At 38.3% G+C, this 16,966-nt stretch overlaps 1 protein-coding gene and 1 pseudogene across 3 annotated transcripts; one reads left to right on the plus strand and one right to left on the minus strand.

The window, feature by feature from the left end:
- The first annotated feature begins 4,127 nt into the window (after positions 1–4,127).
- Positions 4,128–8,908, plus strand: LOC137744377 (UDP-glycosyltransferase 86A1-like; annotated as a pseudogene).
- An 82-nt stretch (positions 8,909–8,990) lies between these two features.
- Positions 8,991–16,024, minus strand: LOC137744964 (TSL-kinase interacting protein 1). 3 transcript variants are annotated; one of them, XM_068484793.1, is made up of 14 exons: positions 15,782–16,024; positions 14,137–14,393; positions 13,945–14,027; positions 13,809–13,856; positions 13,579–13,688; positions 13,251–13,335; positions 12,657–12,933; positions 11,733–11,870; positions 11,472–11,614; positions 11,125–11,363; positions 10,721–11,039; positions 10,082–10,498; positions 9,851–9,973; positions 8,991–9,624 (listed from the first exon to the last, which is right to left on the minus strand). In XM_068484793.1, exons 2-14 carry the CDS (start codon positions 14,261–14,263, stop codon positions 9,397–9,399), a joined length of 2,337 nt encoding a protein of 778 aa, XP_068340894.1. In that variant the 5' UTR covers positions 14,264–14,393; positions 15,782–16,024; the 3' UTR covers positions 8,991–9,396. The 3 variants fall into 3 exon arrangements, with proteins under 3 accessions (XP_068340894.1, XP_068340895.1, XP_068340893.1); XM_068484794.1 differs by having other exon boundaries at positions 10,082–10,336; positions 11,733–11,873; XM_068484792.1 differs by having other exon boundaries at positions 11,733–11,873.
- Between the last annotated feature and the right edge of the window lie 942 nt (positions 16,025–16,966).

A 16,966-nucleotide genomic window follows, 5' to 3' on the forward strand; every position in this document is an offset into this window, starting at 1 on the left:
ATATCAGTGGCAAAAGCAAGGCATCCGAAAACTCGAAGGTGTGAAAAAATGGGTGGTTTGGAATATAAACGTTCAAAGGTGCTTTCTTTGAAAGAATCGGTGTGGGAAGACAGTGAATGAGATGAATAACAGTGAGCACACATTCACCCCAAAAATGGAGGGGAAGATTAGCTTGAAAACGCAAGGCACAGGCTGTTTCAAGTATATGGCGATGTTTGCATTCTACGATCCCATTTTGTTGAGGCATATAAACACAATAATGTTGGTAATTGACTCCATGATCTTTAAAGAAATCATGAAGGGAAAAAAGTTCCCCACCATTGTCGACTTGTATTTGGCAAATAAAAGTATTAAATTGAATATTGACAAGGGAGAAAAAATTCTTAAGGATATATTGTGTTTCATTTTTGTGTTGCATAAGAAAAATCCATGGAAAACAAGAATAATCGTCTACAATAGTTAAGAAATATTTTGCTCTAGAAGTATAGGCAACTTTAAAGGGACCCCAAATGTCACAATGAATCAAAGCAAACGGTTTTATAGTTGAAATAAAACTGACACCAAATGGTAATCCACTTTGCTTGGCTAATGGACCAACATCGCCAGCATTATTGGACACAAAAGGAAAATGCAACAATTGTTTTGACATAAAAGCTAATCTAGGGCTTATAAGTGACCCAAATACCGATGCCATAACTCCATAGGTGAGAGCACAAGGTTGCAGAACCACTGAGGATGGTCAGACTTTGTAGGACCCCAGGCCACCAAGTAGTACATCCCTCCTCTTCGCTTACCTAAACCAATCACTGTCCTCATCGTTAGGTCCTAAATGAAACACCAAAGGAAAAAAAGTTACGGAACAATGTAATCCACTTGTAATACGACTCACTGACATCAAATCTACTTTAAAAGTAGGCACACATAGCACATTTTACAATTTAAAAGTAGAACTCAAAGGAATGTGACCAATAGAAAGTATGCGGGCTTGCTCTCCACTAGGCAACAAAATAGAAGACATTTTCATATTTTTAACACCATCAGTAAGCAATTCTGGTGTAGAAGTGATATGATCTATTGCACCACTGTCGATTATCCATCAATGGAGGAGCAAAGGTGATTTCGACAAACTTGTCTAAGTTGCATTGGCATGTGGAGCATCACTTCCCTGGCCATTCATAATTCGACGAATTTGTTGAAATTGGACGTCAACTCTTTGGTAACTGCATTTTCCGAGACTTGATTAGCTGAGGAAGAACTATTTTCCTTCTTGGGACGATTGTTCCCTTTTTATGGCTTAACCTCATGTAAACGATGGCCTGGTGGATACCCGTGAAGTTGATAACATGTATCAATGGTATAGTAGTATTGATCGCAATGAGTGGAATGCAGAGGTTTGCGATTATAATAGCATGAAGAATAAGACGACTTCGAGCCACCTTGAAGAACAGCCATAGCTACTGTGTCTGCAGTAACTCGTGAAAAAGCAAGGCTCATTTGCTTATCCTCCTGGGAAATGGATGCATAGGCCTGATGAACTGTAGGTAGAGGATTCATCAATAAGACCTGTCGTCGAACGACACTATATGAGTCATTAAGTCCCATGAGAAACTGCATCAATATGTTCCTCTCATTATGTGCTCTACAAGTGCAGGAAACAGAGTCACTGTAGGATAACAATTCATCCCACAAACTCTTCATCTTCGTGTAGTATGCAGCAATGGAGAGTTGATCTTATGTGAGTGAAGCAATGTCCCGTTGCAGTTGGAAATTTTAGGGAGCATTACTTTGAGAATATCGCTCAAGCAATTCCTCCCAAATCGCATAAGCATCAGCATATAAAGGATACTATCAGAAATATTTGAGTAAATGGAATTGATAATCCATGCAACGATCATGTCGTTGCATTTCTTCCACAAAGCGTGATCGTCTTGCTTTGTCTTGAAGGAAGGCTGCGTGACAGTGCCATCAACAACGCCAAGTTTGTTTTTGGCACTCAGTGAGATCTTCATAGCACGAGACCAGGTAGAATAATTATCCCCATTCAAGGGTTTCGAAACCAACATCATGGATGGATGATCGGAATGATGGATGAATAATGGGTTGGAAATATCAGCCCTGGCGTTGGAACTGCCTCAAGAATTCACATTGGTGGCCATGGTAGACGACGGAAAAAATGAGCTATATGAAAATAGCAAGATAAAAGGTAGCGAAAAGAATTAGGTTTTCAGCCTAGCTCTCGATACCATGTAAAGAATCGTGCAAAGAATATTTTGCAGAAGCAATTTTCTTCTATTGATACAATGAGACTTTATACAATGAGAATCCTAATCAAGGAAGTAATCTAGCCTACATTCCAAGATTACAAATAATCACAAATCAATTACAAGTAAATTACAAAATAGTTTCCTAAACTAAGCCAAGATATCAGGGTTGATATCGTTGACTGCTCAACATTGGAATCCCATCAATCCTTTTTCCCAAAAAGAAGAAAAGCAGTGCCTAGAAAAAGAGGTTTGATGAGCTGATCATTGATTCCAATTTTTTTTTTTTTCTGAATAAAGACTGATGAACTGAGAAGTTGTATTTTTGGCAAGAATTGATCATTGATTTAATGAATGGGTTGGGTTGGTGGGGACGGGAAGGAGGGAGAGAGGGATGAGGTTATTTGAGATAATAAATCTTTTGTGTTTTTTTTTTCAATTTTAGTTTATGTGGTAACTTTTTTTTTTTCAAGTTTTAGATTAAAGTTAATAAAGAGAAAGTTATATATATTAATTTGGTTTGACACATGGCAAGTTTTGAGTGATAGTGGAGAGCCATTCAACAAAGTCTAGTGGCAAGTTAAGTTTTTCTCCATGGGAAGCCATTGGTTATCTACCACAATGATTTGATTTATTGGTTTTCAGGGATTTTAGTTGACCGTTTAAACTGTAGAAGAAACAATAATACTACCAACACTAACGACGAACGACACCGTTTCCTCACTTTTTTTTTTTTTTTTTTTTGTCAAAATCTTACGCCTCATCTTACCTGTCCTCATTTTACCGAGAGGATACATAATAACTTACATGACACGGGCGTGAAGGTATATCCATGTCGTGTTGTGTCGTATAAGGACTTTCATGTCATAGGTATATTGACACTACGACGTTCAGTGTGAGTTATACAATGTAATGTGAACAAAAACTCATACGTGTCTACAACCACTCAGGTGGGTGCTGATCAGGTGGCTAGTTGAATGGCAGCTGAAGGTCTCTCGAATGATCCTGAATGTAGATGCCAGAAGCTAACATTGCTTGGGCTATCCCAACAATGTACTGCATAAGGTCGTCCTCTCATTGGTACACGACTTCTCGCTTTCATGCAACTTCTTCTTGCTTTAGCGCAGCTTCTTTTTGCTGGCTTGCTAGCTACATCTCTAACTGTTGCAGTTTAGAAGACATCGTCCTTCTTCTGCGACATAGAAGCCTACAAAAAAAACAAATAAATAAGAGAACTCAATTAAGATTATCAATCATAATTTAAATATTTTATAGTACAAAAAAATTTGAAATCAAAATTTAGAACAAAATACTTACATAAATATCGTCAGCCAACTAGTTGCCATAATTGACATGTCTATCCCCCCAAGCCTCCACTTCTAGGAAATTTGAACCATGCTCACGCCGTTCGTCGACCTGGAAAGATAACGGCCAAGAACCAAAGTGATGAAGGTATGGCTTCATTTTCTGGTTACCTTTATTTGTCGTCGATTTACGCTGTAAATTAAAAATTAAATAAAAATACAAAAATGGAATTAAAAAAATTTTAAAAAAAATTACTAGAAATGTCTAGCTCTAAAAATGATCGCACAACCACTCGCACTAACCAATCCTCTCCCTAACCTTTGGGGGTGGATCAATATGAGCTTCATCAGGAGATGCACAAGTCTTGTAATACCAGTGCAGCACATACTTTTACTCCTTGTACTGCTTAGTCCACACCACTTGTATGTACTCTTTTGTACCCAGGTCTTCATGTCAATGGAGAAGTTGGTTAATAAGTTTAAAAAATTCTAGACTCACGAAAATCTATCTCATCATCTCGTCATTCACCTCGAGGCCGAGCTTCCTCCACATTTGGTGACCATGGGGCATGATGCGGATAATGGCACCTATGTCATGAGTCAACAAGTTGTTGACTTTTTGACCTGCTCGTTGGTAGAGTAGGATGTAATCGACGACGATCCGGGCCTACGATAAGCAGGTAATCTAGTTGGAGGCTAAACCTCTGCAGATCCCCCTTTCCCCGGTTTGCTCTTCTTCTCAATTGGGAGTTTCTATCTCCCTCCGAGTGAACAGTCACCCAATCGGCCTCCACAACATCAGCAGGGCCGGCTAGGACCACCACATGCTCGTGGCATCTCTGGCTGTGAGGACGCTTGGTAGATCGGGGCACTCGCCTCGATGTATTAAAAGTACTAGGGCCTGTCGCCGACTTAGTAGTGACCGGTTAGGTGCTACTGGGTATCCCTTTTGTCGGGCCACTCTGACCTGAAGCGGAGATATAACGACGACCACTAATGATCAACTGCGATGACATCTGTGAAAAAAAAACACACAAAATACTTTCTACAATTTTACAGACTTTTTACAAATTTAATTTCTTTCCTAAAACTTAAGTTTTTTTACTACAAACTTCACATATTTCCTACAATTTTTTTTGGGTAACAATATTTCCTACAATTTTCACATATTTCTACAAACACAATATTTTCATAAATTCACAATTATTTTCACAAACTCCCAAATTTACAATATTCACAATATTCCCTATTTTCCTATTCCATATTCTTTATTTTCACAAATTCACAACATTTTCACAACTTCACAATATTCGCAATATTCCAATATTTCCAAAAATTCAGAATATTCACAATATTTTCACAACTTCACAATATTCCCTGTTTTCACAATATTCACAATATTTCGCAAATTCACAATATTTTCACAATATTCACGGTATTCCCTATTTTCACAATGTTCACAATATTCCCATATTCACACAGATCACTATTTTCACAAAATCTTCACAAATTCAAATATCAAATTTACCATTGATTTTGTAGATGGTGGCTAATAAGAGGACGAAGAAAGATCAGTGATGGTGGTGGTGGCTCATGGACGAGAGTGATTAAGAGACTACCGAGAGGGAGCACAAGATAGAGAGAGAGAGAGAGAGAGATAGAAAGAGGGAGATTTCTAGGTTAAGTGGCACAAGGAGGAGGAAGACTTCAAATGTTTGTTGGGCAAAGGTCACTTAAAGCAGTTTAATTTTGATGAAAAAATGGTGGGAAATAAAGTTTTCCCAATGAAATTTTAGAATATTTTGTCGGACAACCTTTTATTTATGGGCAAATTTGATTTTTTGTCCGACGAATATATGTATGTTTGCTGGACGACTTGCACCTATTTCGTTGGGCAAACATCAAAAAAATTTAATTTCCTTACTTTTTTAATTTAATTTCCAACTGTTAGAAGGTCATTGAACTTGATGATCAAGTCACTTTAATCTGTGGTTTTACTCTCAATTACCATTCTTACAAAAAAAAAAAAAAAAAAAAAATCAAAGGTCATATAGCCATTAAATTGTGACTTTTCAATTGTAACCATTGACAGATTTCGTCTGGTTACCTAATCCTCAAAAATTTGTTTTTGGTGTAGGCAATCATGGAGTAAATACAAACAAGTTTGACGGTTGGATCGTTGAAACTAATTTCGTAAAATGCATATCCCGTCAAAACAATAGATTCAAGCAACGCTTAGAGTTTATTATATACTTCCACTAAGTAGAACGTAAGATTTTGTGGTATCCACTAGTGTAAATATTTTAAATTGATGATCAGGTTCTTCTTCATAGTATTCTTCTATGGTCGAGGAGTGTAGTTGTATAAAATTATCAAATTTTGGAGTTAAAATAACTGTTAAATTGTGATTTTTCGTTTGTAACCATCAAAGAATTCTATCTAATTACCTAATTTGCAAACGTTTGTTTTCCATGATTTTTTGCCTATGTGATCTTGGAGTACATACAAACAAGTTTGACGGTTGGATCATTGAAACTAGTTTTGTGTAATGTGTATCCTGTCACAAAATAATAAATTCAACAAACACTTAAGAGTTTCTTCCAGACTTTCATTAAGTAGAACATAAGATTTAGTCGCATCAGCTAGTGTAAATATTTTAAATTGATGATCGGGTTTGTTCATCGTATTCTTCTAGGGTCGAGGAGTGTAGTTGTGAAAAATCATGAAAATCAAAGCTAAATAATCGTTAAATCGTGATTTTTCGTTTGTAACCGTTGAAGGATTTTGTCCCGATACCTAATCCCCAAAAGTTTTTTTCAGTGGTTTTCGGCGTATGCAATCTTCGCCATTGCGCGCAAGTCTGGCCTAGACATGAGCTAGACAATGGTGAGTGATTGTTTTCCACTGGCCTTCAACGAGTCTCAGAACCTCGAACAATTTCTAGAGGGTGTATTGCATGTCTTCCCTGCCCATGTTGTTGAACTTGCGGGACATTTAGTCCAATCTAACCCCTCCATCACTAGCTTAATTGCCGATACCTTCCACACCTCGGCTGCGGCCATAGCCAACAAGTACAACCTTGTCTGCATGTACATATTTAACAATTTTCTACGCACAATGTTTTCTCCAATATTCACTACAAAATTCATATTAGGCTTTGAATTTCTTTTGTTCTTCTGCTTTTAGTTTGAGAATATAGTGAACGTGACTTGCATCTTCCACAAGTACACAACATTACTGCTCTGCTTGATCTATTCTTCGACTGCTCAATGCCCCGTGAAAATAAGGCACCACGAAAAGACAGCGGTTTAAATTGGTGAAAGCTGATTTTCTTTTTTTTTGGAACAAAAACTTGGTGGGAGCTAGAACTCAGCTTCAGTCTTGCATATATGGTTTCTAAGAATAATAAAAGCCTCAAGCAGAGAAAATTTAAGTTAATAAACCACAAAACGAAATCTCGATTGTATCAATAACACGAAAGAACAAACCTAACCTGTAGAGATCGACGAAGATGATGCCATAGCCAATCACAGTAGAACTTCTCCTCTCTGTTGAAAGCTTAACGCTTGTACTAACAATACGTCTTGGTCCAAAACCAAGCTGCCTTTTGCAAGAGCAGAAGTTTACTATTTATACTACAAAGTAGTCTCACCGATTCATGTAAGCGAATCAACAAGTTACTAGGATCACAGATGCTAAAGGGTGGGAGAAACAAGGCAGCAATAAGTAAACTTTCCAGAAGACAAGACAGATCAAACACTATATGTTTGGAAAATTTGATGTATCAAGTGGAGCTGGTAATGAAAGAACAAGCAATTTCCAAAACAACACGGTAACGGACTCGAAATCTGCACAAACTTTATACAGGTTTGATTAGTTAATTTATGTTGATGTCAACTGATATTAATTGCCTAGAAATCCATATGTATAAGTTGTGGGAATAAAATCTGTCTACTCTTCGAAAGCACCCGAGAAAGAAAAAAGAAAATATATAGTGAAAATGACTTTGCATTAATTAAGGAAAATCCTAAAAATATAGTGTTTTCAATGACTTGCAAATCTAGAGAGAGAGAGAGAGATGGAAGATCGTTCAAAGCCTTATGCAATTATGGTGCCTCTCCCTCTCCAAGGCTATGTAATCCCATTTACCAATCTGGCCGTGAAGCTTGCGTCACAGGATCAATTTTATCAACACCAAATTTATTCACCACCATATAACAAAATCCCAGCGCAACAAGAACACTGAGGATCATGATCAAACTAACATATTCGCCACGGCACGCAAGTCCAGTCTAGACATAAGCTACAAAAACCGTGAGTGATGGTTTTCTGCTGGCCTTCAACCGGTATTAGAACCTCGGCAAGTATCTTGAGGGTGTGTTGATGCTGATAGCTTCCACACTTGGCCAGCAACCATAGCCCACAAGCACAACCTTGTCCATATTACCTTCTGGACTGAGCCAGCTTTGGTCTTAAGCCTCTACTATCACTTGGACCTCCTAAGAAAAAAAATGGCCATTTTTGTTCTCATGGTACGTAATAACCTTCTCATAAATCACCTTAAAGTTTAGGTTACACAGCTAGGTTGCGAATACCTTATCTTACTACAATATGACATTTTATGTTGTCAAACTGTCAATACACAAGTTCACAACTCATGAGTGATTTAAGTTGACAATTTGGAATAAGAAAATTTGGATTGAGTATATATCGCTTTGATAGTTGATTTTTCAGAGAATAGCGAGGACACCATCGAATCCGAGTGCCTTTCAGCCTTGCAAGACAAGCAACCCACGTATGCAATTGGCCCCGTCTTCCCCAATCAACCTACGAAGAGTATTGTTGTGGCTACAAACCTCGCGACTAAGTTTGACTGCACCGAATGGCTCGGTTGCAAGCCTCATGGTTCCATTTTGTACATTTCATTTGGAAGCGTTGCTACAGTTGCTAAGAATGTGATATGGTGCTGTCAAATTAAGGTGCTTTCACATCCAGCAGCAGGAGGGTTCTTAACACACTGCGGATGGAATTCCATACTGGAATGTAAGCGGTGTGTCATTCCCATGTGTTTCCCTTTTCTTGGCTGACGCTAATCGAAAACTAGTGGTTGATGACCGGGGGATTGGACGGAATCTCTGTGATAGGGTTAAACCCGTTCGAAGGGCGGAGATAGCAGAGAAGATCGACCGTTTGATGAGTACAAATTCAGGCAGGTTGAAAAACGAGATCAAGAAAGTAAGCCAAACGTTGGAGGATGCACGGATCCTCACATAAAAACTTATGCCAATTCACTAGTGATGTAAAGGCCAAAATTCAAACTCGAATGTAAAACTCCACATTGCCAATATGCTTCTCGGTTTTGTTAACAGTTCCAAAGGACGAAAATACGTCGGTACCGGAAATAGTTATTTATAAACTGTATCTGTGATAAAAATTCACAGCAAAAGATGATAAACATTGAGTAGGAACGAATGTACAAATAACACTGCCAACCTTAGGGTTTGAGACAACCAGGTTCATCTGATCAGGTTGCAGTAGGTCGTACATCAGTTATGAAATACAATTTACAGAAGGAAAAGAAAGTCAAAAAATAAAAATCCAAAATACAAGTTCTCTACATTTGTACAAATTACGACCTTTTGATCAGAGAATTGTACACATAAAAGGTTTGGTTTTCCATTCGGGCTCGCAGGGGCACCTTTAGCATGCAATCCTCAAGTCAGAGCTAAACTGAGAAAACGTTAAAGTCATTGAACTCCAATTGAAGCCCCGCAATTAGAAGGGTGTTACGCTGTTGTCCGATTTGGCACGTATGTCCGATTTGGCACGTATCAAACTCCGTTGCCAATTTTGAAATCTGAAAAGGATGCAGTTTCTCGACCTTCGGCTGATGGTGTTGCTTCTTTCTTATTCACCCCGAAAAAGGAGCAATTTTGAAATGCATCAAGACTGCTGGCAATAAGGCGGTTCAACCCACTAAGGCTATCACTCAGCATGAATTCTTCGTTATTGTATTTGGAGGACGGCATCTCCAAATCTAATGGTCCTAAAGATTCAGGCTGTAAAGATAGGAACACAAAAATCAGATTTATCCCCAAAATATTACTGAAATGCCATAAATGTATCGCTAAAATAATTCTACATATATACAGATACAATTCCAATGACACTTTTTTGAGGACCCTCTGCTTCCTTGATAACAAAGGGGTAGGTTTCAGCAAGACCCGGCAAGACAGGTCATGAAGCTTCAAAGTTAAAGACAGAAAATGCTGAAAAGAAACATACCCAATATATATCTGCTAATGCGTTAAAATCTTTTACTGAACTCTCAATATGTAGATCCGGCTGACACTGGTCCACACGGTCTCCTTGGGGAGGATCAATGGGCCTGTCAACGACAGGTATGTCCTGCAAAAAAAAGTCACATTACTCAATGTGTTTTCACAAAGCAACTCTGCCTATTCCCCATCCACCATGCAGAGTTGAGTAAACAAATTATGTAATAGGAAATGATACCTCAACCATAAGATCAGATCCCGCTGAGCTTGTACAAACTGTCTGTTTGCATGGCCCTGGGGGAGCAACCCCAGGTAAACTAGGAACTTCTTGACAGAAAACAGGATTCTTTGGAAATGAGAAGCCATCACATGTTTCTTCAGCATCCCAGATAGAAGATACATGGGATTCCATAATATGTTGACATCCCATCTTGTCCTGTCTAGCAATATGAGCGGCAATCACAGCATCAAAAGAATCACAGCTAAATGGGATCTGCTGTAGGCATTGGGAGGTTTCAGCAGCAGGTGGATCAATGCGGTTAGAATCTAAATCATGAGACACTCCTACTAGCAAATCTCCAACACTTATGTTGGTTAGGCTATCCGCCCAATCACCGGATGATAGTGAATTGCCATTAATTAATCGCGTGCCATCCTAGGTTTTTACAGACAAATTAAATGTTCAGAAAAACAGCATAGCAAATATAAACAAGAAAAATATGTGAAGAGTTTACGGCACAATCTACTCCATGGTTCACAAAATTAGAGAGGTGAAGTTACCCATAGAGGAAGGTCAATTGTTAATATGTCTATTCAGGCCTATGAGCCTGGAATGAATGATAAAATTAAATGCTTGAACCAGAGGAAGGTCAATTACCAGATCTCCCCGATGTACTGAGGTATTCTGATCACCAGCCTCCTTTCTATGCAATGTCCTTATTTCTGTAGGGGCCCCCACATTGTTTGGACTTGAGGAGACATAGCCACTTATCTCATTGGGCTCATCAGTTGATGTCAAAGCAAGAGAGTTCTTATCCACAGACTGATTGTTAGTTGATAGATGAGATATAGGAGTTGAATCCACAATCTGCTCGTTCCTCTTCTCCACATTCATGTGCTCCCCTTGAATGCTGCAAGATGCTATAGGTGCTTGGAATTCAACAGACCTGAGCTCAGTATTGGAGAACCAACCGTACCTGCAATGATAGAGCAAGTCATTTATGTTATTTAGTGATCCAATATAAGACACTATATTTGAGTTCAAAAGAAAGAAGTAGAAACCTTAAACGAAAAACTGGAGGGCTTCCAATTGTTGAGTATACATCCGCCGCACTGACAACTGAGTCTTGTGCCCATCTCGGATAACCCATCAGGTTCTCTCTCTGAACACTGTAAGGGAAAAGCATTAGCTCTCCCGATGCTACATTTGAATTCCCCCATTTGCGATTTAGGTGTTCCAAAACTGATGATATCTTTTTCCGAGTACTAAGAGTGAGCTCCAAGTGTGGATTATGTTTATCCTGCGAACCAATGAAAACCCAAATTTTGGTTACATCTCTAACAAGTGTTCAGGTGTTTAACCTTTATTACAAATCAAACTCTAAAATTTTAGTTATGCCAGTGCTTACAATTTCCAAGGCTCTCCTAGTAACATCATCAATTGGGAACAACTGGAGTTTAAGTTTCATACAATTGTTCTCTGCGTAAATTTTTTGTGGGAAAGTGGGCAAAGGGGACAGGACGGTTCCAACAGGAACAGAGCAGCTTTGCCCTGGAAATCAAAACGAAAGGAACCACTGCATTAAGAAACTTTGCCCAACTTCATTGAGGATAAGCCCTTCAAGAACATATAATGTAACAGACAAAAACTGGCCCAAAAAATGACTCACCTTCAGTGCTTCTGTCCTGCTGCTGAACTTCTTTATCAGTTGCTGCTCGCTCCAGGTGCTCAGCAGCATCAGCAACCAAAGAAACCCCAGCAATTGCAGCCTTTTCCCACTTTTTATACGCCACTGAGGAGACAGCACCTGCTAATAATACATTAGTAACCAGAAAAATACCAAATTTCCTCAATATGGAACCAGCAGTAAAAATATGTGACCATATTCACTTATTTCAAAAACCAGATACTGCTAATTATTTTGAATAGTAATTTTATAAAATGAAGCTGATACCATATGAATAGTAATTTTATAACATGAAGCTGATATCATATGAAACAAGAAGCAATTCCTCACTGTATCCAACACGGGGAAAATCAAATTAAGTAAAACCTTCAAATTATTTTTTCTAATTGAAAGAAAGATAAGTCAATTTTATTCTCGGGAAAAGAAAACAAGAAGAATAAAGCCAGACATTAAGTTTCAAGGAGGCAAGAACAGCAATCTAAGAAACTAGAGACACAAAGGTACTTGGTAGTTTGAAAACTTAAAGGTAATAAACCAAAATAAATTTAACCATAACCATCCTCAGATTCAAGCAAGTTATATAAAATTAATGAGGGTGAAACCCTAAAATCCAAATGCACTCAGATATTCCTTCATATTGGGTGGAAGGTGACATCAGATATTTATGCTCATCCTTATACCACTTCGCTGAAAGTATACATGAGCAAAAAGTACACCAAACAATTTAGAGGCCAATTTGCACAGCTGGGACAACGCAGCAAATAGGAATTAAATTCTAAACTTTACATGAAAAGATTGTCAATGTGACTAATTACCTAAAGGAAGTACCAAAACAAAATGACCACATAAACTAGCATCTGTTACAAGGAGAGACTGAAAAGTGGTTAGACTAACAAAAAGAATCACCTGGTTTCCGTCGTTGTCTAGCAGGTTTCATGGTACTTGAGTCTCCTTTGTTGCTACGATTAACACCTATATTTACATTGCGCTTCATTGATGCTTTTCCAGGTCCTAATTTCTGAATATTGTGACTGTCAACAAGAACCAGTTTAACTGTGCGATTATCATGTCCTGATGGTCTATTCTGATTGGAAACAGTACTCGGAGCATTAGGAGGGCAGTTTTCCCCCTGAGAAGGCCGTTTCCTAACACTCTTCTTCCGGTCTTTCAGGAGTTGGTGTTCCTTTAAGGAAAAGACATATGTTAGTCAATCCATGATCAGTATATTAGATCAAAATCAAACATAGTGCCCTTCTATGAAACTACATTAACCATGCTACACCATAAACTGCTCCACTCATCATGTACACGAATTACACTATAGTTACCCATGGTTGATGTGTGTAACACAAGGCATGGTCAGCTAAATTGGTGGTCAGCAAAATTCTAATCTATCAAACATAAGAAAGTATTTCCTTATCCAATATATATCTATACACACACACACACACATATATTTGTAAGAAAGTATTCATGGATCAATTGGTGTATTTTACTAACCAGTGCTTCTATAAAGATCTTAAACCTTCGGGGCTTCAAGTGAAGCTTTGATGCTTTGCAACTATATTTTTCCAGCAAAGACCACCTGCAACAAAATCATTCAAAACATATAATTCTGTGCACAATTGTACTATTTATCAAGACAATTTCGGCAGACAAGTAATTGTCAATCATGATGTCCCTAAGCCCTTTGATCAACGATAAATATCAGGTTGAATGTTCCCAACAAAGACTGTTAAAAACTAAGATCCAACTGCAGTCTGTATTTTTTTAGAGGAGGTCCACAGGAAATAAAAATAGGGGTAATCTGATTAGTAACGAATCTTACCATCGAAGCATAGCAGCATTCGTATCTTTAGAATTTTTGGAATCCAAATACAATTCTGGACCCAGCAGCTTGTTCATACGCCTCACAAGACGATAGTAATAATGCCTGACCTGGAAACCATGAAGGGGAAAGAAAACAAAATGAAACAGAAAGAAGATTAAAATCAAGATGTCGACAGGAGGATCCATGGACCATCGTGAAAACAGTCAAAAGTAACTGTGATCAAATACCTGATCCTTGTTTTTACTTTGAACACGTCGAGTGATCTTTTCAAAATTCTGCAATCAATGTTTGAACAGTTAGGGATTATTATGTCTAAAATAGTAAATTAGCAACAAAAAAAAAACCCAAATAACAAGAACATGCCTTCCCAACTTGTCGTAACGCAGAAAAGAAACTTTCCTCCTCTTGATGTGTCCAAGCAGCCCATTGCCGTGTTGTTTTTTTCACTGCACATTCACAACAATTAGAACGTCGAAATTTGTACCTGGGAAACTGACATATTCAGCAGAAGCCCATAATAAATAAATTTAGGCATAAGTTTCGCATTAAGCATACTGGGCTGCTGCTGTGCGACATGAGTTGAGATGGTTGGGGCTACAACTGGACCTCCATCCTGAACCAAGAAGCTCCCCTGATGAGGATGTACCTCAGAGTCCATGATGACTGTTGACCCTATCTGCATGTTCAATGCATAACAAGATATCTATATGCTCTTGCTCTCAGATTCCAGTGCTTCGAGTTATACTTTGTTTGACCTTCAAACTTGGTGAAAATCCAACTAGTTAATTGTAAGGAGAGGAGTTAAGCTTAGCCTGGAAAAAATCAATTCAGAAAAAAAAAAAAAGACCAAGTTAAATAAATAGAAGGAACCAATCTAACCAGGGTACACCAAATGCACCAAGGATTCACATTAATACACCCCAAATTCAATTTCTCCGTATATTTCATAATATTTTCTGGTTGAGTTATCAAACTCATTTACATAAGGATCTAAAATTTCAGATCTGCTAATTTCAAATGGCCCAATTTGAAATGCACCCCTTCATTGGGTAGAATTTTATATGGGTAACGAACAAGTAATTTCACATTCAAAACCAAAACTCACAAAAAGAACTCCGTAAAACAAACACTGAAGCTCACAAGTTCTTTCAAACTGCTTATGTGATTATTAGATTCAAAATTAGCACTTAAAGACCCAACACCATAGTTTACCAAATACGGAAAGAGCATCTGAATTCCGTATGGTAGGGACGAACCGATTCGTTGACAATTCGGTGGTAAATTTGGTGGTTGTTCATCTATTCATCTCTAATTTCAAGGTTTTTCAAGGCTGAAAGCACGTGGCTTTTCCGGGAAGTTTCGGCAGAGGAAGACATGGACAGGGCTGACAGAGTGAGACCCAGGTCGGAGTCTGCAGATAGGTTTGGGTTGGAGAAAGAGGGTAGGGCTGGGTTCGGTTCAATCAGTTTGGTTTTTTGCCAAAACCAAAAACAAACCAAAATTACTGTTCGGTTCGATTTTGTCGGGTTCTGTATGGGTTCAATTCGGTATTTTTTTTTTTTTTTGGTTACCTGAAAAATGTTTTTAAGGTTGCCATTATCAGGGATCTTAACATCGGAAGTGATTCTTGAGTCTTCTAAAACTTGAGCCTTCTGATGCTTTAATTTCCAAAGAAATTTGAATGCCAATTATAATCAAAATGAAATAAGTATCAACAAATATTTTCACATGATCATGCCAATAATAACCAGAATGAAATTTGGAATGCTTTATTTTGTGATCGTTTATTGGTACAGAGTATCAACAAATATTTTCACATGATCATGCATGAACTATAATCTCAAAATTCATAATCCCCTGCTTTTGATTTCAACAAATATCTCAAGAAACAAATCATTTACATTATATATGTATTTATTCAGCATATACAAACGAGGATTCGATACAAAACCGAACCCTCGAAGATCTGAAACGCAGCTCAATCAAAACCAACAATGGTAAAATTGCACACCCAAATCATTCAAATCTATCAGAAATTTAGTGAATTCCAGAACGAAGACTAAAATTGGCAAGAAATATATACAATTTACATACATTCGGAAACCCTAATTTCGCAACATTTGGTATCTGAAACTAAAAGTAGCAGCCCAAACAGGTATAAAGATAAAATCGGAAGTACCAGAGAGAGGGAATTCGTTACCATTAAGCGACGAAAAGGAGGCAGCGAGCTGTGAGACGGGGAGGAGAAGGCGACGGCGTGATTCAGGAAGGGTATTCGCCGGTGATTCAGAAAGGGAATTCGCCAATCGCGAGTGATTCAGAAGACTGAGAGTCTGAGTGAAAAATTTGCGAGGGTTGGGAGGACCGGGTTCCGTTTCAAGGTCTGAGGAATTCGCAGGGGTCTGCAAGAGAGACTCTAGAGCTCTGAGGGAGGAATTGCCGATAACGGGTAAACGACGTCGTGTACCCAAGGTCTGAGGGGGTCAAGTAAAACGACACCGTTTTAAACTTCGGTTCGGTTCGGTTCGGTTCGGTTTGGATCGGTTTCTGAATCACTGAAACCGAAAAACATATTTCGGTTCACTTCGGTTTGTCAAATTCGGTTCTTTCTTTTTATGCGATTTTTTGGGCTTTGGTTCAGTAAAGCGAAACCAAACAAACATATTTCGATTTGCCAAATTCGATTTGGTTTTTTTTCCTTCAATTTGGTTTGTTTTCAGTTTTCGAATCCACCCCAAAAGTGGGAATGCATGAGAGTTTTTGGTTTCAAGGAGGAGACCATGTTAGCTGAACAGATAAGTCACTGAATATCTGCGTTTTTGCCCAGAGCGACGAGATTACAGAAAAATTGAAGAAAAGAAAACGCACCTGTAAATTTATAGGTTCATCTTCGTCAATTCCTCATCAGATGGTAATCTTTATTGAGTTTATCCTTCCATCTTTGTATCACCCCCTGATTGGGACACTCAAGATAATTGTGAGCTTGTCCCTTTTAGATTTGTGTGGCATTATAATTTTCTAAGGACAGAGTAAGGCAGATCGAAATACGAATACCTCAAAAGTCCTATTATGGACTTAGAAGCCTTCACTAAGAAGCCGACTAAACAAAGCAGTGATGCCACCTTCATCCTGTTCTGGAATCAATGCGCCTGAAATTGACCATGCTTGTTCCACAAGATATGAAAACCCAATCCAGTAAGGAATCAGTGGGTTTTCTCTAATAGTGGAGTCCTTCCAATCTAAGAATCGGCGTGGGCTGCAAGTAATCGCACTCGTAAGAGCATGCGATGTAATAAGGATTCCACTATCCTGAAGAGGTCATTTCCTCGACTTGTATAAATACACCCTTTTAGGTTTATCTTGGGAACGCAATTCCTCCACACTT

This window comes from Pyrus communis, chromosome 9 (genome assembly GCF_963583255.1).
Source record: "Pyrus communis chromosome 9, drPyrComm1.1, whole genome shotgun sequence".
NCBI classification, from domain to species: Eukaryota; Viridiplantae; Streptophyta; class Magnoliopsida; order Rosales; family Rosaceae; genus Pyrus; species Pyrus communis.

Bases quoted from the DNA above. Each gene is read 5' to 3' on its own strand.
- LOC137744964 (XM_068484792.1), bottom strand. From the start codon at position 14,263: ATGCAGATAGGGTCAACAGTCATCATGGACTCTGAGGTACATCCTCAT. The intron at 12,934-13,250 runs GTTAGTAAAATA...TTTTCCTTAAAG, and splicing joins AGATCTTTATAGAAGCACTG to GAACACCAACTCCTGAAAGA. The intron at 11,364-11,471 runs GTAAGCACTGGC...ATTGGTTCGCAG, and splicing joins CTAGGAGAGCCTTGGAAATT to GATAAACATAATCCACACTT.